This window comes from Salvelinus namaycush, chromosome 16 (assembly GCF_016432855.1).
Source record: "Salvelinus namaycush isolate Seneca chromosome 16, SaNama_1.0, whole genome shotgun sequence".
NCBI lineage: Eukaryota > Metazoa > Chordata > Actinopteri > Salmoniformes > Salmonidae > Salvelinus > Salvelinus namaycush.
In genome coordinates, this window is record NC_052322.1 from 19,587,509 (window position 1) to 19,608,940 (window position 21,432).

The following is a 21,432-nucleotide window of genomic DNA, read 5'->3' on the forward strand; positions in this document are numbered from 1 at the left end:
ATGTTGAAACTTGGGCTGTTTGCGTGTACTAAAGAGCCCCCTTGTGGCAACTTCAAAACCCTGGTCTTGCACAGCCTACAAAGTTTGTCACAGTAAATAACACAGAGATTTAATAAGACATTATTAAATGTCGGTATTTTTGCCAGGTCAGTGTTATCTGTCAATGGTCAGATTTTAAATCAGAATTAGTCCACAAGTGTCATACTGCCAAAGAGTTTTATAATTAAACCAAGATAGACCACTGTCTGTCGTTTCAAACGAGAACAAATCAGTCATAGTGGGCAGAACAAGCAACGAGGTGGGTAGAGCCAAGAACGAGCTAGCGAGATCCTATTGTCGCGTTCTAGCAATATTTGCACATTTCCGTTAGGGAACTCCTACTCTGTGATGTGCGCGTGTACAATAACTCGACTCGTTTTGTAGACTTAAAAGGTAAAGTCTACAAAACGTAGTCCACTCTGTTCGTAACAGATTCTAGTTTTGGGAATAGAAAACTGTATTGAGATCAAATGTTTCATCGATGAGATAATTTGCAGAATGTCGGCCAAAATCCATCTCGTTCCATCATCTCCCACTGCCGGCCACTATTTGGTAGCGAGTGGAAACGCCAAGCCGATGCTTCACATGTATACATCCGCTGAAATATCGGTCTCATTGTTCTATCTGTGATACCGCTGTATGCTGGACACTTCTTTATAGTATACTGATTTAGCTGCTTAATGTCTGAGGAACAGAAAGGCCTATCGAGATTATTGGTACATTGTGGTCTTCTAGGGAGAAGCAGTAGCTCAAAGAGATGTCTGATCAATCTGCTCCCTTTGTATGGCTGGCAAGGCTGAGCCTAGCTTCAATGGCCATTCTTACGTGAGACATTCTCTTCTAATGCCCTTTTCATATTGGTGATGTCAATATGATCATAATTCAATCTCATACATAAAATTGAGATTACAAGGAAAGTACAGAGACTGATTTTATTACCACAGCCTTTGTTCAGAATTCAGTCTGATAAAATAAAATCTTACAATTGACTCAGATCCAAAAACTAGAACAAATCAACAGTACATTTTTTTTATTAAAAAAGGAATACAATGATGGATGTATAAAAAAAAAGCCAGCACAATGAAACCTGATCTGAAAAAAGTATCAAGAGGGTGTGTCCTTGGGTAGGATTTCATACATTCTAGAGAAAAAGTACAGCTGTTGGACTCAGGAAGTAGTTCTTTTTGAGTCACTAAAGTAAATTAAACTAGCAGTTGAACTAATCTCATTAAAAACCTGTTTATTCAAAACTGCAGGATGTTTATGTGGGAAAAAAGTAATAAGAACAAACTTAACAGCACAGTCCCATGCCATAACATAATATAACTGATCACCACTACAGTGTTTTATTCCATGTGCTGGTGTTTGTTGGTTGGTTTGAGACCCCAGGCTCCCTGTCCATACAGGCAGGATGGGTTTAGCTGTCAGAGGATGGGAAAATAAAGGTCAATATAAAGTATTTGTATTGCTAGCGAAGGGAGCGTAGGGTTAGCTGCTGTCTGTGTCTCCATATAGTAGGCTGAGCTGGCATTTTTGTGCGTTAATGCAACCTCCTGTGTTCAGATGCCTGCTCTTTAATTACTATGCAACGCTCACCTGATGCATTCCCCTCCTCCTTACACATTCACTTTGTTTCTTTAGCATGAAAAGCTTCTGCATTATTCATCCAATGTGGTGACAGCAAGAAGTTACTATCCCTGAATGATATATTTAATAGGTTTGACAACAATAACAAACTGTTGCGAAATCATTGGAGACTCATTTTGGAATTTGTACATCAGCGTTAGCTGGAAACACTTTTTGAAACAGGCTAAATGTGAATACAGCGTCTCAAACTAGGCCAGCCAGAACAGCTCAATACATGTGTGCGGCATTTCCATTCAAAGCACATTATCAACAAGACACTCCTGCTTAAATGTCAAGTTAGGAACGAATACGTGGTGGGAGAGAAAAGGACCAGGAATCAATCTAGAATACATTTCAAATATGACTTATATTATTAACTTGTGATGTTTTCCTCTAAGACAGCAGATAGAAATCAAGCATCAGTAGAAAGCTGTTAACTCTCACTAAACACTCGCTCGCACTCACTCACGTAGCTCTAGCCAAAAGGCCCTAAACGGGGCAGTGGTAGGGAGCTCTCCTATGGCCTGTAAATTACCCACTGTATGCACCACTCAACCAGTGGAAGGCGGGGAGGGCAGTCTCTCTCTCAGACAGTGGCCACCCCCTAGTCTCAGCTTACTCCTGGGTATAATACTGCCTAATCATCTCAAAGACAAAAATTATGTTTGGCTGTTTTCTTTTTAATAACGTCTCTGCAGCAAATCATTACGTTGGCACTGCAGGGTTGCCACAAATCAAGCACTGAGTAACTCCTCTAGACCATTTTTTTATTTGAAGAGCTGGATTGAAATAACTATTTGGTAGAGAAAGGTGAATAGCCAATGGACATTATTTGCAAAGGCTGAAATGGAAGAACACTTATGAGTGTGTCATTTGGTAACTGAATAGAGGGTGCATGTGTGTAGGTAGGGTCAACTAGTAAACCATTCAGCTCACAGAACACAGGAACAAACACACACCTTCCTTTACTGACAACTATAATGAAAAATTGTTGTTCACTCATTTGTTTTTAAATCAACACCTGTATTTGGGATGTGACACCTGAAAATTGAGGTCCTGAGAGTCCAAACTGACAGTTCATATGCGAGCTACGGTGGGTGACAAGGGAAAAGGGGCAGTCCCTTCCTCCCACACTCACGCTCTGTTAAGAAAACAAGTGAGTAAGTCTGAATCAATCAATTTGCTGAAATCCAAACAATCCACTCGCCCAGTTCACCCTGCAAAAAAACAGACAAGAGAAAGGGAGGAGCAAGAGAGGGAGGAGGGTAGAGGAGATCAGTGGAAACAGGCCCGGTAACAGATGTAAGCACCCAGGGCCAGGGCAGTGCAGAGGCACATGTTGGCCAGCAGGGGGGTCCAGGCACCCTGAGCCTCAAGGCTGTCGTCTACTGCTGCTGTTGCCTGGTCCTGGTTCAGCCCCTGTTGTGTTTCAGTCTCATGCAGCCGGTGTGGTTCCATCAGAGCTTTGGGATCTGGTTCTTTGCTTCCCACCTGGCCGCCAGGTTGATCAGCGGGGACAGTGGGAGACTGGGAGGTAGCACCATCACCACCGCCCCTCCATCGCAGTTCAGTTTCTGGTGGGGCACTACCATAGGAGAGAGATATTCAGGGGGGGGCAACAACAGAGAGATAGGGGATATTAAATATTGCATATATGAAGTCTAGATTGCTAGAAATGTCTAACAGAGCTGATCTTATTTACCTGCGAGTGTGGAAATTATTCTGCGCAACAACAATCTCTTCAGGAAAGAAGGAAGGTTCAACCGTGCCGTTGATTGGACCTTGGGGTTGGGAGTGGGGCGGGGGAGGGGTGAATTCTGGAGGAACGTCCTCTTCGTTGGAGAGCTCTTTCCACGACTCCTTAACGTAAACATTTAAGGATTGATGTGGGTATTATTTAAACATTCAAAGGCTTTACAGAGAAGAGAACAGCTATGACCTTTTACAGTACATTATGAGGAGAGACCTCTACATCTAGTTAGGGCTGCCCAAATCCAAATTATTAAAATAAACACTTGACCTAATTAGCCTTCTTCAATTTTTCATTAGAGGGCAAGTATAACAGCATTCTGTGGCCAACAAGGAGACCAAATGTTGATGTGCTTGCATGATCTACTATAACACTTTGGTTCATGGCAGCAACTAAAAGAGACATTTAATTGACCTGCAACGATGTGTCTCCCATGATGCACTTGGCACCTTCAATAACAGCGAGGTAGGAAAATCTGAGTTGGTCAGCGGTCTGAATCAGGCCCATCCGATAGCCTCGCATCTCCAGCAGCACGTCACGAATGCGCACAGTTGATGGGTCTTTGCGCATGGACATCTGCAATCAGAAATGTCACAGAAAGTTAGTTACAAAACAATAAATAATAGCCTGGCATGAAGTTATGACTCTTCATAAAGCCAGAGAATGCACAACTCATTCTCAATACCACATTTGCACAATTGTCCCTTGTAGGAGGAATAAAGTTTGACATTTTTAATTCCCAGTCCAGTACTGACCAGTAAGAGGCAGGTGTCGACGAGACAGAAGGTTCCAGAGCGGCCGATGCCTGCGCTGCAGTGCACCACCACAGGCCCCTGGTCAGAGTTGAGGCACCCAGACTCCCGCACCTTAAACAGGAAGTTGAGGAAGGAGGCTGGAGATTCGGGCACCCCAAAGTCAGGCCAGGTGGTGTAGTGAAAATGTAGGATCTCTCTAGTTTCCAGAGTCTGTAAGAAGGACAAATAAACATAATAAGCATAAAATAGAACAGAGGTATCGATTGCTGTATTGCCCTATCATAACAAGTATGAAAAAGTATATATATTTTTAAATGTAATGTTATAAATGACTTTGGAACGTGATAGTCTTGCTTGTAGAAGGAAGTCATAAACCCATTGCTTGTATACGGATGTCATAAACCCACCGAAGCTGCTTCGAAACACTTTATTAGGTACACCACCCCCATTCACAAAAATGGTCCACGTGGCCGTGGCCTATATAAAGCAGGAGGCATCGGCGTCGAGGCATTCAGTTACTGTTCATTTGAACGTTAGAATGAGCAAAACCAGTGACCTAAGCAACTTTGAGCATAGTATGATCGTCAGGTCCCAGTATCGCAGAAATGTCCGGCTTCCTGGGCTTTTCACACACGAGTATCTAGGGTTAACAGAGAATGGTGCGACAAACAAAAACACAGCCAGTCAGCGGCAGTCCTGTGGGCGAAAACAGCTTGTTGATGAGAGGTCGAAAGAGAATGGCAAGAATCGTGCAAGCTAACAGGGGGCCACAAAACAGGCAAATAACGATGCAGTACAACAATAGTGTGTAGAACAGCATGTCAGAAAGTACAACACATCGATTCTTGTCACAGATGGGCTATTGCAGCAGACTAACACACCGGGTTCAACTCCTAAACAAGAAGCGTCTCCAGTGAGAACGTGATCACCAACACTGGACAATTTGGGGGGGGGGGGTGTGTGTCTGGTCCGACAAAATCCCAGTTCCTGTTGTGTCATGCTGATGACAGGGTCAGTATTTGGAATAAGCAGCATGAGTCCATGAACCCATCGTGCCTGTGTCAACGATACAGGCTGGTGGCGGTGGTGTAATGGTGTGGGGAATGTTTTCCTGGCACACATTAGGTGCCTTGGGGGATGGGTGTAGCTAAGGGGATGGGTGTACCTAATAATGTCCACTGAATGTATATACACAAATACCATACCCCCAAGACATGCTAACCTCTCACCATTACAATAACAGGGTAAGTTTTTGTGGGTAGGATATTTCTGCATCTGTAACTTTCTCATTTATTCAGGATTATCTGTCATCATGATAGTGTTTAGAAACATATTCTATTCCTTTTTACAATAAAAGTGACTCAAATGACACAGTACGTTATTTACCATTAATTTATGTTGGGAACAAAATCATCTGAAACACAACCAAAACAAACAGTAAATGCATCCAACAAATTTGTCACAAGCTTGATGTAGTCATTGCGTGCTATGAATATGGGAACAAATACTGAACTTTTTACTACTTCAACACACATACAGTGGGGCAAAAAAGTATTTAGTCAGCCACCAATTGTGCAAGTTCTCCCACTTAAAAAGATGAGAGAGGCCTGTAATTTTCATCATAGGTACACTTCAACTATGACAGACAAAATGAGAATTTTTCCCCCAGAAAATCACATTGTAGGATTTTTAATGAATTTATTTGCAAATTATGATGGAAAATAAGTATTTGGTCAATAACAAAAGTTTCTCAATACTTTGTTATATACCCTTTGTTGGCAATGACAGAGGTCAAACGTTTTCTGTAAGTCTTCACAAGGTTTTCACACACTGTTGCTGGTATTTTGGCCCATTCCTCCATGCAGATCTCCTCTAGAGCAGTGATGTTTTGGGGCTGTTGCTGGGCAACACGGACTTTCAACTCCCTCCAAAGATTTTCTATGGGGTTGAGATCTGGAGACTGGCTAGGCCACTCCAGGACCTTGAAATGCTTCTTACGAAGCCACTCCTTCGTTGCCCGGGCGGTGTGTTTGGGATCATTGTCATGCTGAAAGACCCAGCCTCGTTTCATCTTCAATGCCCTTGCTGATGGAAGGAGGTTTTCACTCAAAATCTCACGATACATGGCCCCATTCATTCTTTCCTTTACACGGATCAGTCGTCCTGGTCCCTTTGCAGAAAAACAGCCCCGAAGCATGATGTTTCCACCCCCATGCTTCACAGTAGGTATGGTGTTCTTTGGATGCAACTCAGCATTCTTTGTCCTCCAAACACAACGAGTTGAGTTTTTACCAAAAAGTTATATTTTGGTTTCATCTGACCATATGACATTCTCCCAATCTTCTTCTGGATCATCCAAATGCTCTCTAGCAAACTTCAGACGGGACTGGACATGTACTGGCTTAAGCAGGGGGACACGTCTGGCACTGCAGGATTTGAGTCCCTGGCGGTGTGTTACTGATGGTAGGCTTTGTTACTTTGGTCCCAGCTCTCTGCAGGTCATTCACTAGGTCCCCCTGTGTGGTTCTGGGATTTTTGCTCACCTTTCTTGTGATCATTTTGATCCCACGGGGTGAGATCTTGCGTGGAGCCCCAGATCGAGGGAGATTATCAATGGTCTTGTATGTCTTCCATTTCCTAATAATTGCTCCCACAGTTGATTTCTTCAAACCAAGCTGCTTACCTATTGCAGATTCAGTCTTCCCAGCCTGGTGCAGGTCTACAATTTTGTTTCTGGTGTCCTTTGACAGCTCTTTGGTCTTGGCCATAGTGGAGTTTGGAGTGTGACTGTTTGAGGTTGTGGACAGGTGTCTTTTATACTGATAACAAGTTCAAACAGGCGCCATTAATACAGGTAACGAGTGGAGGACAGAGGAGCCTCTTAAAGAAGAAGTTACAGGTCTGTGAGAGCCAGAAATCTTGCTTGTTTGTAGGTGACCAAATACTTATTTTCCACCATAATTTGCAAATAAATTCATTAAAAATCCTACAATGTGATTTTCTGGATTTTTTTCCCTCATTTTGTCTGTCATAGTTGAAGTGTACCTATGATGAATAGGCCTGAATTACAGGCCTCTCTCATCTTTTTAAGTGGGAGAACTTGCACAATTGGTGGCTGACTAAATACTTTTTTGCCCCACTGTATACAGTACCAGTCAAAAGTTTGGACACACCTACTCATTCAAGGGTTTTCTTTATTTTTACAATTCTCTTCATTGAAGAATAATAGTGAAGACAACACTATGAAATAACACATATGGAATCATGTAGTAACCAAAAATAGTGTTCAACAAATCAAAAAATACTTGAGATTTTTCAAAGTAGCCACCCTTTGCCTTGATGACAGCTGTGCACACTCTTAGCATTCTCTCAACCAGCTTCATGAGGAAGGCTTTTCCATCAGTCTTGAAGGAGTTCAGGCAATTGATGGTGACTGATGCAGCACTCCATCACTCTCCTTCTTTGTCAGATAGCCCTTACACAGCCTGGAGGTGTGTTTTGGGTCATTGTCCTGTTGGGAAAAAATATAGTCCCACTAAGCGCAAACCAGATGGGATGGCCTTTCGCTGCAGAATGCTGGTTAAGTGTGCCTGGAATTCTAAATAAATCACAGACAGTATCACCAGCGAAGCACCCCACACCATCAAACCTCCTCCTCCATGCTTCACTGTGGGAACTACACATGCGGAGATCATCCGTTCACCTACTCTGCGTCTCACAAAGACACAAAGGTTGGAACCAAAAATCGCTAATTTGGACTCAACAGACCAGAGGACACCGGTCTAATGTCCATTGATCGTGTTTCTTGGCCCAAGCAAGTCTCTTCTTATTATTGGTGTCCTTCAGTAGTGGTTTCTTTGCAGCAATTCGACCATGAAGCCCTGATTCACGCAGTCTCCTCTGAAAAGTTGATGTTGAGATGTGTGTTACTTGAACTCTGAAGCATTTATTTGGGCTGCTATCTGAGGTGCAGTTACTTCTAATCAATTTATTCTCTGCAGCATAGGTAACTCTGGGTCTTTCTTTCCTGTGGCGGTCCTCATGAGAGGCAGGTTCATCATAGCGCTTGGTTTTTGCGACTGCACTTGAAGAAACGTTCAAATTTCTTGAAGTTTTCCAGATTGACTGACCTTCATGTCTTAAAGTAATGATGGACTGTCGTTTCTGTTTGCTTATTTGAGCTGTTCTTGCCATAATATGGACTTGGTCTTTTACCAAATAGGGCTATCTTCTGTATACCACCCCTACCTTGTCAAAACACAACTTAATGGCTCAAACACATTAAGGAAAGAAATTGCACAAATGAACTTTTAACAAGGCACAACTTTTAATTTAAATGTATTCCAGGTGACTACCTTAAGCAGCTGGTTGAGAGAATGCCAAGAGTGTGCAAAGCTGTCGTCAAGGCAAATGGTGGCTACTTTGAAGAATCACATTTTTGGGGGATTTGTTTAACACTTTTTTGGTTACTACATGATTCCATATGTGTTATTTCATAGTTTTGATGTTTTCACAATTTTTCTACAATGTAGAATATAGTAAAAATAAAGAAAAACCCTGGAATGAGTACTGTAGGTGTGTCCAAACTTTTGACTGGTACTGTAAGTGAATTTGTCCTAATACTTTTGCTCCCCTAAAAAGGGGGGCGACCATGCACAAAAAGTGCTGTAATTTCTAAACGGTTAAGCAGATATGGATGAAAATACCCTCAAATTAAAGCTGAGAGTGTGCACTTTAACCTCATAGTCATTGTTTGGTTTCAAATCCAAATGTTTGAAGTATACAGCCAAAAAAAGAAAATGCTTCACTGTCCCAACAATTACAGAGGGCACTGTAGATCAGTGAAAATAGCACTGTAACACGAAGTGTAACCATTTGTTCAATGTTTGTTTTTATGTATAAGTATTTAATTAAAAATTATAATAGGATGCTGTGTTGGGATCCACTGGTTCTATGGGTGGATAAATCTGAGGAGAACAGAAGAGGGCACAATGAGGAAGAGGAATCTTACCGACAGATTTTCCAGCTCCAGCTGACGGACAGTGTAGTAAGACTTAATGTCTTCTGAAACAAGTGTAAGCTTGAAATTTGTGTCTTCAAAGATCGCCTCCCTCTCCTCTCTAGGTGGCCAGTACTGTGCACACTTCACCTGAAAACAGAAGTGCATACATCTGATAGGGATGTTTACATTGAATATGTACAGTACCAGTCAAAAATTTGGACACACCTACTCATTCAAGGGTTTTTCTTTATTTTTTCCTATTTTCTACATTGTAGAATAATAGTGAAGATGTCAAAACTATGAATTAACACATATGGAATCATGTAGTAACTAAAAAAGTGTTACATCTAAATATATTTGAGATTCTTCAAAGTAGCCACCCTTTGCCTTGGTGACAGCTTTACACACTCTTGGCATTCTCTCAACCAGCTTCACCTAGAATACATTTCCAACAGTCTTGAAAGAGTTCCCACATGTGCTGAGCACTTGTTGCTTGCTTTTCCTTCACTCTGCGGTCCAACTCATCCCAAACCATCTCAATTAGGTTGAGGTGGGGTGATTGTGGAGGCCAGGTCATCTGATGCAGCACTCCATCACGCTCCTTCTTTGTCAAAAAGCCCTTACACAGCCTAGAGGTGTGTTGGGTCATTGTCCTGTTGATCAACAAATTAAAGTCCTGCTAACCGCAGACCAGATGGGATGGCGTATCGCTGCAGAATGCTGTGGTAGCCATGCTGGTTAAGTGGGCCTTGAATTCTAAATAAATCATTGACCGTGTCACCAGAAAAGCACCCCGACACCATCACACCTCCAAACATGCAGAGATAATCCGTTCACCTACTCTGTGTTTCACAAAGACACGGCGGTTGGAACCAAAAATTTCAAATTTGGACTCATCAGACCAAAGGACAGATTTCCACCGGTCTAAATGTCCATCTTATTGGTGTCCTTCAATAGTGGTTTCTTTGCAGCAATTGGACCATGAAGGCCTGATTCACGCAGTCACCTCTGAACAGTTGATGTTGATTTGTCTGAGGGCTGCAATTCCTGAGGCTGTTAACTCTAATGAACTTATCCTCTGCAGCAGAGGTAACTCTGGTGGTCCTCATGAGAGCTAGTTTCATCGTATCGCTTGATGGTTTTTGCGACTGCACTTGAAGTAACTTTCAAAGTTCTTGAAATGCATTCCAGGTGACTACCTCATGAAGCTGGTTGACAGAATGCCAAGAGTGTGCAAAGCTGTCATCAAGGCAAAGGGTGGCTACTTTGAAAAATCTCAAATATATTTTCATTTGTTGAACACTATTTTTGGTTACTACATGATTCCATATGTCTTATTTCATAGTTTTGATGTCTTTACTAGTATTCTAAAATCTAGAAAATAGTAAAAATAAAGAAAAACCATGTAATGAGTGGGTGTGTCCAAACTTTTGACTGGTACTGTATAATATTGATATTTTGAGATAGGAAGAAGAAAGGCCCTTATGTGAACCACTTTCCATTGCCCCTCTGTCTTACTTAAACAGAGTAGCGCTCTCTACCTGGAGGCCCATAGTGGTTAATGAGGTTCAATATTCAAGGCAGATCATATGAATGAAATACTAATAATAATCATTGATATACTCACAGATCCTTTCTCAATGACACGGTTCAGCATCACCACTCCCATGGTCCCCTGCTCCCAAACCATCTCCCAGAAGTGACCACATGTGTTTGGAAGGGGTCCCTTGAATAAGAATAAGAAGAAGGGGAGGAGGTATTGTTAGAAACAACCCAAAGTTATGCTGCAAGCATCTCTCATCTGTTCTTTTTACGTCAATCAGTAATAAATGTGTCCGGCTACCCGTAGAAGGAGCATGTCGGTGAAGATTCAAATGAAGTGTTACCCACTTTTGATATAGATATCATGGCACTCAAGACAGATTGGCACTTTTACACAATCCTAAAATGAAACCTCAGTGAGTGTACATCTTAGAAAATAATCCACGTGATGATAATATGATAAAACATGTATTCTTTATCAGCAAAACGGACAATACTGATAAACTGGTATGTTTGTAAGTATGTAAACCTCAGTGCTTCAGCACGGACATTTGGTTAAAGGACTTCATGACTATGGAATGAGCGTAATCAGACCTCCAGGACTATTACATTGGACTAGAGGGTCTTTGGGACATTATAAGAACATATATAAACCAGAGAGCATAGCCTACTGTGGGTGCGTTCGTAAATTGACTCTGAGTGCCAGAGAGCACTCAGAGTCCGCTCATAAATTCAGAGCTTTGTCAGATTGTCCGTTGGTAAATTCAGAGCGTTTCGATCTCGGAGCGTTTAGAGCGCACACTGGACGCTCTGGCCGAGGGGTAGGGTTGATCCTAAAGTTAGCTAGCTAGCTACTTCCAGACATAAATGAGAGATCACCTCACTATAACCATTTTAATTGCCTAGCAGAGCTGGTTAGGCTGTTTTCATGTTATCCATAGAGTTGGTGACTGTAACTGTGCTGCTAGCAACAATTGAAGTAAGCTTTTTTTGCCAATGTTTACTGACACCGGCCATATTCAACAGGTATTGAGTGTTCGTAAATGTATCAGTAATTCTGCGCTCTGACACACTCAGACGAGAGTGCTTTAAAATCGGAATAGATAGCCAGTGAATTTACAAACGCGCCCTATATCAATTGTATACATGTTTATGAACTGCACCCCCCCCCCCCCCCCCCCCCCCCACGCCAGGTCACACAGGATGCCCGGATTGCATTTGAAGGGTTTGCTAGATGTTGTTTATTGTCATGTTTGGATGTTTGTTGTCACTGTGCTGTTATTGTCTTTATAAATTAGAAGTCGGACATTCTGAACCAAGTAAAATTGCTGTGATCTCTTGACATATAGACAACAATTTATTCTCACAACCTTCTAGCCCAGAGTACAAAAGCCAGAGAGTACAAACCTGAGTAAGAATGTAGCTTCTCTGTGCCTCGTCTACAGAAATTAGGCTGGCGTTAATGTAGTCGTTCGCACCCAGTTGCAGGCGGATTCGGCTGTGGTCAACTGCAGAGAATGAAAGAACGTTGATGAAAAGAAAACCCTTTTGACTTTGCAATTTGTAATATCCTAAGGGACTTCTGTTTAGAGATTCAGTTCTCAAGAGACATTTGTACAGTACATCCAACAGGTCTATCTGTGACTGAAACACAGCAGTGTTTATTTCTTCTCCCATGTTCTAATCCATTCAACTAAACAGGAAATACTATCTCTTTCTTCTAATCTAAATCAAAAGATAGAGTTGGAATGGGACTAAAGTAAATAACCAAGATTTAAAATACTTCAAGTCTAGTGTATGGCTGTTTCACTTTACCTCAAACCAGGAAACAAGAACATATGGACACCCTGGTTGACATGTGACTGGTCCGTCCCATAGGGTTTAGGTTTGGTTTTTGCATCTTTGTGAAAAGAGGAAACCACAACAGCTTTGCTGTGTCGAGTTACCATGAAGGAAGATTCAAAATATATACTTTAAAAGCTTGTTCTGTTGAACTGCTTCTGAGGAATCTGACCTTGAAAGATCCATCTGTTGCCATACATGAGATGTTTCAAAGACTATAGCTTAACACGGTTCAGTCACAGTATATAGCACCTAAATACAAGAACAGTGTTGATTTTGAAGAGAAAATTGTGCAGGTATCAAAAGCTGTCCTGCATAATGCATCAACTTTATTATAAACTGTATTATTATCAAATGTGTCAGCCTGTTATTATTGTGTTATTGGCATGTTTTTATCTTATGTTATGCTTCTGTAGAGATTCAAGTTCCTTGGTGTCCACATCACCAACAAACTAACATGGTCCAAGCACAACAAGACAATCGTGAAGAGGGCACGACAAAGCCTATTCCCCCTCAGGAAACTAAAAGGATTTGGCATGGGTCCTCAGATCCTCAAAAGGTTCTACAGCTGCACCATCAAGAGCATCCTGACTGGTTGCATCACTGCCTGGTATGGCACCTGTTCATCCTCCGACTGCAAGGCACTACAGAGGGTAGTGCGTACGGCCCAGTACATCACTGGGGACAAGCTTCCTGCCATCCAGGACCTCTATATATATTTTACTGCTGCCCTTTAATTACTTGTTACTTTTATTTTTTTTACTGCATTGTTGGTTAGGGGCTCGTACGTAAGCATTACGTGTAGTAAGGTCTACACGGGTGTAGTAAGGTCTACACCTGTTTTATTCGGCGCATGTGACTAATACAATTTGATTTGTATCTATAATGAGGAATCTCAGCAGCTCAATCCTCATTCCTCTATATGGAGTCAAGAGTACAAAACTTACATGGGCTGACATCTCTGTAGCGATTCCGAGTTTTGTTTTCAGGTAATTTGGCAAGTTTGCAGGGCAGCTCACTTGATTGCTGACGGATTTCCTGAGAGCAAAAAACAATAATACATTCAAACTTAATTTCTTAACTTGGGAGATATCTTTGTTTTGGGAGGAAATGGTTGTTCCTATGGTTGCACTCTCAGTGGTATTCTCCCAAAAGGTGCTTTGTTTATTACAACTAGTTTCAACTCTAGCTGGGTCTTAATGAGCATGTACTACTGTGCAGATGTATGGTGTGTCTGGATGTTTCTGTGTTTCTTGATGTTCAAATACCATTTCCTAAAACTACGGTCGTTCTTTATAACACAATAACAGGATACTTGGGATATCTACTCTTAGTATGCCATCTAAAGGATATTTCCCTGAACCAGATTTTAGTCTGCAGTTTCACAAATTGTGCTGACACTATAATAGATAATTGTCATCCACCACATTATTCTCAAATATGACACATCTTGGCCACACAGTCACATTTAGGCAATGTCTGTAATGCAGAGTATTCTAATAGTTAATAGATGTGTTCGTTAGATAAATGTGATTGCAAATGTGGTGTGCCCCTTTTTGTAGTAACATTCATGATGTCTGAACTGTGGCATGGAGTAAGTAGGGGAATCTGTCTACATTTAACTATCGATGACTCACTCAGTCAATGACTGTCAATGTAACAACACTAATCTTCTACAATGTATCAACCACGTGCAGGTAAACGTTACAAATGTGACAACTTGCGCTACATGGCCTACTCGATTTTACAACTGTATCATTCGAAACAGTGGGGCTTGCTAGAAGGACAGTACCGAGGAGATTGGTCATAAAAAAAAAATCGGAACAAGGTAATCTAGTTAGCTGGCTAGGGTATCAAAATGGGTACATAATACATCTGAAATAATACTTTATAACCACGACACACGTGTAATAAGTCGTTTTAAACCCATAATGTTACCATCTAGCCTACTAGCCACACAGAACTTGAAACTTCAAAGCCACCTTGATTTGTCAAGACGAACCTAACGTTACCTGGTAAATGGCGTTCCAACTCCCGGGTTCATCGATTTTCCGAAACTCGGCTTCCATTGCCTTGCTACAGCCGACTCTTTTCCCGACGACCAATCGATATTTATTTGTAAAGGTTAGGCAAATTGGACAGACGTTGTCCAACAAAGTGGACAACTCTTTCTATACTGTTCTTTATTTTAAGTAGCTACATAGATTACTGTTACTATTTTCTCTCTCGGCCTGGTTTTACCGGAAACACGCCGTTACGCTCCTCCTTATCAAGACTGTCCTTGGGTGGCTCTAATCCCCGCCCTCATTTCTTGATATTGGCCAATCGAGTAACGTAATTTACGGAACTGTCAGGAACGAGGCCAACCAGTCCAGTCCAAATAACGGGGGTTAACCCAAAAACCTATGGGTTAATCTTACTTGTTTTATTTTTTCAGGAATTTTCACAAACAAATAGGGACATTTTGCGTAAAAGAAAGAAACACTTGTTCTAATAAACAGACGCAGCAACTAGAAAAAGCATAATACATAATAGAAAATATTAGTTTTCTTAAATAAACAAAACTAAGACTCAAAGTGGTCTAATCAGGGATCAGAGTACAAAAGTTATTATAAAGACGTAGGGCTTGTTTAGATTGAACTAACTTCAAAGATATCTTGGACAATGTAGCCTAAACTCATTCAAAAAGATTACAAACAAAGGGGTCGTTTTTAAGAAACTACTATATTTTGCATAATAATCAAATTGTTGTACATACATTAATCATGTATGTCCTCCATTAGGAAACCAAATCTGTCATTATTATAAATTAAAGTGTGCATAATAAGATCATTATAATCATTATAATGTAATTCAGTAATGAAATGCATTCCAAGAGGTTTTAGTGAGTTGACGTGAAAAAATATGTTCTGCCATTTCAATAGAGTTACAAATAACACAATGATTAAAGTCAAAGTTAAATCTCTGTCTTAAGAAATCATTACATGTGTAAATGTCATTCATTGTTTTGAGATTAATTTATTGAGCTTTAGGTGATAAAGGAAAAGAACAGTATCTGGTCCTTATTCTGACTATAGAAATCCTAATAAAATCTTGTAAAATACAGTGCATTCGGAAAGTGTTCAGACCCCTTGACTTTTTCCACATTTTGTTATGTTACAGCCGTATTCTAAAATGGATTAAATTGTCCCCCCTAATCAATCTACACACAATACCCCATAATGACGAAGCAAAAACAGGTTTTTAGAAATGTTTGCAAGTTCATAAAATATAAAACACTGAAATATCACATTCACATACAGTACCAGTCAAAAGGACATACCTACTCATTCAACGGTTTTTCATTAATTTGACTATTTTACTATTGTAGAATAATAGTGAAGACATCAAAACGATGAAATAACTAATATGGAATCATGTAATAACCCAAAAAGTTTTAAACAAATCAAAATATATTTTATATTTGAGATTCTTCAAAGTAGCCACCCTTTGCCTTGATGACATCTTTGCACACTCTTGCCATTCTCTCAACCAGCTCACCTGGAATGCTTTTACAACAGTCTTGAAGGAGTTTCCACATATGCTGAGCACTTGATGCCTGCTTTTCCTTCACTCTGCAGTCCAACTCATCCCAAACCATCTCAATTGAGTTGAGGTTGGGTGATTGTGGTGGCCAGGACATCTGATGCAGCACTCCATCACTCTCCTTCTTGGTCAAATAGCCCTTACACAGCCTGGAGGTGTATTGGGTCATTGTCCTGTTGAAAAACAAATTATAGTCCCACTAAGTGCAAACCAGATGGGATGGCGTATCACTGCAGAATGCTGTGGTAGACATGCTGGTTAAGTGTGCATAGAATTCTAAATAAAATCACAGACAGTGTCACCAGCAAAGCACCATCACACCACCTACTCCATGCTTCACAGTGGGAACCACACATGCGGAGATCATCTGTTCACCTACTCTGCATTTCATAAAGACACGGCGGTTGGAACCAAAAATCTAAAATTTGGACTCATCAGACCAAATTTCCACCAGTCTAATGTCCACTGTAAGTGTTTCTTGGCCCAAGCAAGTCTATTCCTCTTATTGGTGTCCTTTCGTAGTGGTTTCTTTGCAGCAATTCGACCATGAAGGCCTGATTCACACAGTCTCCTCTGAACAGTTGATGTTGAGATGTGTCTGTTACTTGAACTGTGTGAAGCATTTATTTGGGCTGCAATCTGAGGCTGATAACTCTAATGAACTTATCCTCTGCAGCATAGGTAACTCTGGGGCTTCCTTTCCTGTGGCGGTCCTCATGAGAGCCAGTTTCATCATAGAGCTTGATGGTTTTTGCGACTGCACTTAAAGAAACCTTTCAAATTTCTTGACATTTTCTGGATTGGATCTTCATTGAACCTTCATATCTTAAAGTAATGATGGACTGTCGTTTCTGTTTGCTTATTTGAGCTGTTATTGCAATAATTTGGACTTGGTCTTTTACCAAATAGGGCTATCTTTTGTATACCAGCCCTACCTTGTCACAACACAACTGATTGGCTGAAATGCATTAAGAAGGAAAGAAATTCCACAAAATAACTTTTAACAAGGCACAACTGTTAATTTAAATGCATTTCAGGTGACTACCTCATGAAGCTGGTTGAGAGAATGCCAAGAGTGTGCAAAGCTGTCATCATGGCAAAGGGTGGCTACTAACACTTTTGTGGTTACTACATGATTGCATATGTGTTATCAAATCAAATCTTATTGGTCACATACACATGGTTAGCAGATGTTAATGCAAGTGTAGCTAAATGCTTGTGCTTCTAGTTCCGACCATGCAGTAATATCTAACAAGTAATCTAACAATTTCACAACAACTACCTTATACACACACAAGTGTAAAGGAATGAATAAGAATATGTACATATAAATATATGGATGAGTGATGGCCGAACGGCATAGGCAAGATGGAGTAGATGGTATAGAGTACAGTATATACATATGAGATGAGTGATGTAGAGTATGTAAACATTATATAAAGTGGCATTGTTTAAAGTGACTAGTGATACATTTATTACATCCAATTTTTAATTGTTAAAGTGGCTAGAGATTTGAGTCGGTATGTTGGCAGCAGCCACTCAATGTTAGTGATGGCTGTTTAACAGTCTGATGGCCTTGAGATAGTTTTGATGTCTTCACTATTATTCTTCAAGAATAATAATAGTGTAGAAAATAGTAAAAAGAAAGAAAAACCCTTGAATGAGTAGGTGTGTCCAAACTTTTGACTGGTACTGTACATGGTACTGTATATATAGTAGGTATGATGTCCCAGGGACTAAATATACTCTTGTGGATGAGCAGCGGTGTGCGCCAGGTTGACGATGTTGCACTTTTGGCACCATTCATAAAAATCGAACTCCAGCGATCCTGCACCTGCGATTTCAAGCAGGCGGTCACAACAATAAACAAACAAAAATCCCCTTGCTAAATTTGTTAAAAAGGGAGAAAAAAATGTATTGCTTTGATTCTGAGTTTTTGCGGATTTGTTTACATTGGTTCAGTGTTTACTTTCAATAGTAAGAACATGCACATTCACATTCGAGGTCTGCTTGCACGTATGTGAGTCGTGACGTATAGTCATCGTGTTTTGTCAAAGGCTACACTGACTGCGGATAGCTCTCCAGCTAGATTTGTTGCGGCATCCTTGAAATTCATATTTTGTTAGTAATTACTTAGAAAAACTCATTCGCAATAGCCCACACTATTGCAGGAAAGCACACGCTACCATGGATCACATTTGGCATCCTCAACTGTGACTTGGACGTCTGCCATCATTGCATTGGAGTTAGCTAGTTAGCTTGCTAATGCTATCTAGCTAGGTGGTGGGTAGTTGTATTGCTTGATACTGTGTGTGCCATTCGTGTTCCTTATTTGGTAGTTTGTCTGTCATATTCATTCAAACCATTAACTCGTAGTTAGCTACGGTTATCTGCGGCTAGTTGGCCTTGGCATAACCACCTGCTAGTTAGTTAGCTATTTGGAGTTGGAAAATGTCATAACGTGACATCTTATTTAAAATCCTTGCTTTGAGTAAATCTAATTCAACTCAAATTGGACAGATGCCAGTGTAACGTCGCTTATTTAACGAGTACAACTTCCTTCCAATTCGGCCCATACCTGGCACTAACTCGAAACCTCTGCCTTGCTGGCAGACGTGACCCCCCCCTAAAGCGAGCCAGTCGGGGCCACGCGAAAATCTAGCAGTTTTTTGGCGCATGTGGGGACACTTCAGACTGAGGAGTAAGTTCCACACATCCCCATGTGCTACACCAGCTTAGCCAAAGAAATGGAACGTTAGCTAGCTGCCTGAATCCAGTTGTGTTCGAATACTCATACTTAAGTATGTAGTATGCTTATTGGTCATAGTATGGATATAGTTAGTATGCCAAAAGTTCCCGGGTGTCATACTACATTCGCCAAAATACAAGTATTCTTAAGCAATAATGTCTGAGGAGGTGTGGTATATGGCCAATATATGACTGCTAAGGGCTATCATGACGCAACGCGGAGTGCCTGGACACAGCCCGTAGCCGTGGTATATTGACCATGGCCATATACCACAAACCCCCGAGGAGCCTTATTACTATTGTAAACTGGTTACCAACGTAATTAGAGCAGTACAACTAAATGTTTTGTCATACCCATGGTATACTGTCTGATATACCATGGCTTTCAGCCAATCAGAATTCAGGGCTCAAACCACCCAGTTTATAAAAGTATACTTATCACTTTACAAGATCCCTGTCACGCCTAAAGATTTTACAGTTGTTTAAGATGCCATTCCCTCAGGTGTTGCTTTATTATTCAGGAACGTGTCAAGACCTGATCCTCAGAACATGACCTTAACCCCCTGTCCCCGCAGTAGGGCTTTTGCCTTTTGGCAAAAGCCAAATTGTAAATAAGAATGTGTTATTAACTTACTTGTCTAGTTAAATGAAGGTTAAATAAAAACATACCTATGATTAACCCTGTTGACTCATCGGTAGGAAATATTTGTTTTTCTTTTGGTCCATTCAACAACAATAGAGCTATACAAGCATTTTTTCAACAGGTTGTTGTATCTATACTTGTCATGCTTTATTGGAATGGTTTTATTGATAATATCGGTTGGAAAAAAGTTTGGATGTTGCCACACATACATACTTATTAACAAAATGAAGGAAGTTTCTTTTAAAATTATTCATAAATATCCTGCCAACCACTATATGAATTAGTAAAAAAATAAAATATATATATTGTAGTGACCACCCTTTTTTGGCATTATATTCATGTAAGAAATCTGTGGCAAGACATCAGCAGATTTATAATTGAACACATTTATGAAGATTTACTCTGATTCTTTACCTATGATAGAAATAAGTTGAAACAAATTTACGTAATTTTAATTTCGTTATTATTCTTTTGGACAAAATTCTTATTTATAAATGTAAATGTACAAATAAAACACATTTTCTTACCTTACAAAAATAAATTGAACTATTTTTTAAAGACAATTAAATCTCTACCAACAAAAAAGCTTTTAGAATTATAAATGTATGTCCCTTAAGGTCCTTGTGTAATGTGATATTGTACCCCCTAGCCCAATTGTCCTTTGCATATTCTTTATATGTACTTGTGTTCCCCTATGAAAATAAAATAATAATAATACAAAAATAAAAACAATTTCTCTAAAAAATAAATACAAATAAAATCCTAAATAAGCAGTGGATACAATTGCCGTGTTTTGAGGGCCCATAATGCAATTCTTCAGAAAATGGGCGTGCCTTCACAGCATTTTCAGGTTTGAAGAAAATGGTGCAAAATATAAGTAATTACTTTTCATATAAGTTACGTTACACATTATGTTGGCAGACAATTTGTTAGCTACGCTAGCCTTACGAACCGCATAGCATATTATTACAGCAGTTGCTTGTATGCACTGGTATGTTAGCTAGCTATCTAACGTTAGTTGGCTACTAATACATCGAACTTGCCAGTATATTAACTGTATGCTATCTAACTAACTACCAAACGTTTATTGACTTGACTATTCGTCATTCTTAGCTTAGTCAATTGGTATAGTCCGTTGTGCGTTCTCAGTGGACATTGTTCATGAAATCGTAAAATGTCTAGCTGGTAATTTGTTATGCTAACAAGCTAGCAAGAAGTTGCATAGCAACAGCATCAACTTCCCGTAGACAGGCGAAGCACAAGTACACTCAACTAAAAGGATACCGTTCTTTTACAGTATGGGTATTCAAACACAGCTCAGGTCATGACACCAATGTGAAGGACTGGATTTGATCCCAGATCATCTGTGCGGACAGGGCAGTTATTTCTAGATTTCTTATAGGTCCAGCTAATTATTCAATTGTTGTTCACTGTAATATATTACAGTACTGCAAAAATCACTAAAGCTGGAGACTCTTATCTCCCTCACAAGCTTTAAGCACCAGCTGTCAGAGCAGCTCACAGATCACTGCACTTGTACATAGCCCATCTGTAAATAGCCCATCCAACTACCTCATCCCCATACTGTATTTATTTATCTTGCTCCTTTGTACCCCAGTATCTCTACTTGCACATTCATCTTCTGCACATTCTACCATTCCAGTGTTTATTAATTGCTATATTGTACCTGGTTAAATAAAGATGAAATAAAAACATTTATTTTGCCTGCACATTAAACAGCTGTGAACCTCAGTGGTCGAGGTCTCATGTAATGTATCATAATTTGTCATCTTTGCACTTTGCCTACAAACTATGTTCAATCGCGCTTTTCTGTTTTTGCCAGATATTGCAGCACGTTGAGATTCTTGAAACTTGAGGCACTCTGGTCAAGTACAGTACC

General features: G+C 40.3%; 1 protein-coding gene across 1 annotated transcript; it reads right to left on the reverse strand.

Moving 5' to 3' along the window:
• Positions 1–957: 957 nt before the first annotated feature.
• LOC120061131 (tyrosine-protein phosphatase non-receptor type 1-like) lies at positions 958–14,811 on the reverse strand. The gene is made up of 9 exons (XM_039010692.1): positions 14,569–14,811; positions 13,504–13,594; positions 12,122–12,222; positions 10,800–10,898; positions 9,182–9,319; positions 4,171–4,380; positions 3,830–3,991; positions 3,368–3,525; positions 958–3,250 (listed from the first exon to the last, which is right to left on the reverse strand). The coding sequence occupies exons 1-9, from the start codon at positions 14,623–14,625 to the stop codon at positions 2,941–2,943; spliced, it is 1,326 nt and encodes a 441-aa protein (XP_038866620.1). The 5' UTR covers positions 14,626–14,811; the 3' UTR covers positions 958–2,940.
• Between the last annotated feature and the right edge of the window lie 6,621 nt (positions 14,812–21,432).

Excerpts from the sequence above, each read along its gene's own strand:
- LOC120061131 (XM_039010692.1), bottom strand. The coding sequence starts at position 14,625 with ATGGAAGCCGAGTTTCGGAAAATCGATGAACCCGGGAGTTGGAACGCC. Across the intron at positions 13,595-14,568 it reads GTTGGAACGCCATTTACCAG|GAAATCCGTCAGCAATCAAG; the intron begins GTAACGTTAGGT and ends TTTTGCTCTCAG. Across the intron at positions 4,381-9,181 it reads TGGAGCTGGAAAATCTGTCG|ACTCTGGAAACTAGAGAGAT; the intron begins GTAAGATTCCTC and ends TCCTTCTTACAG.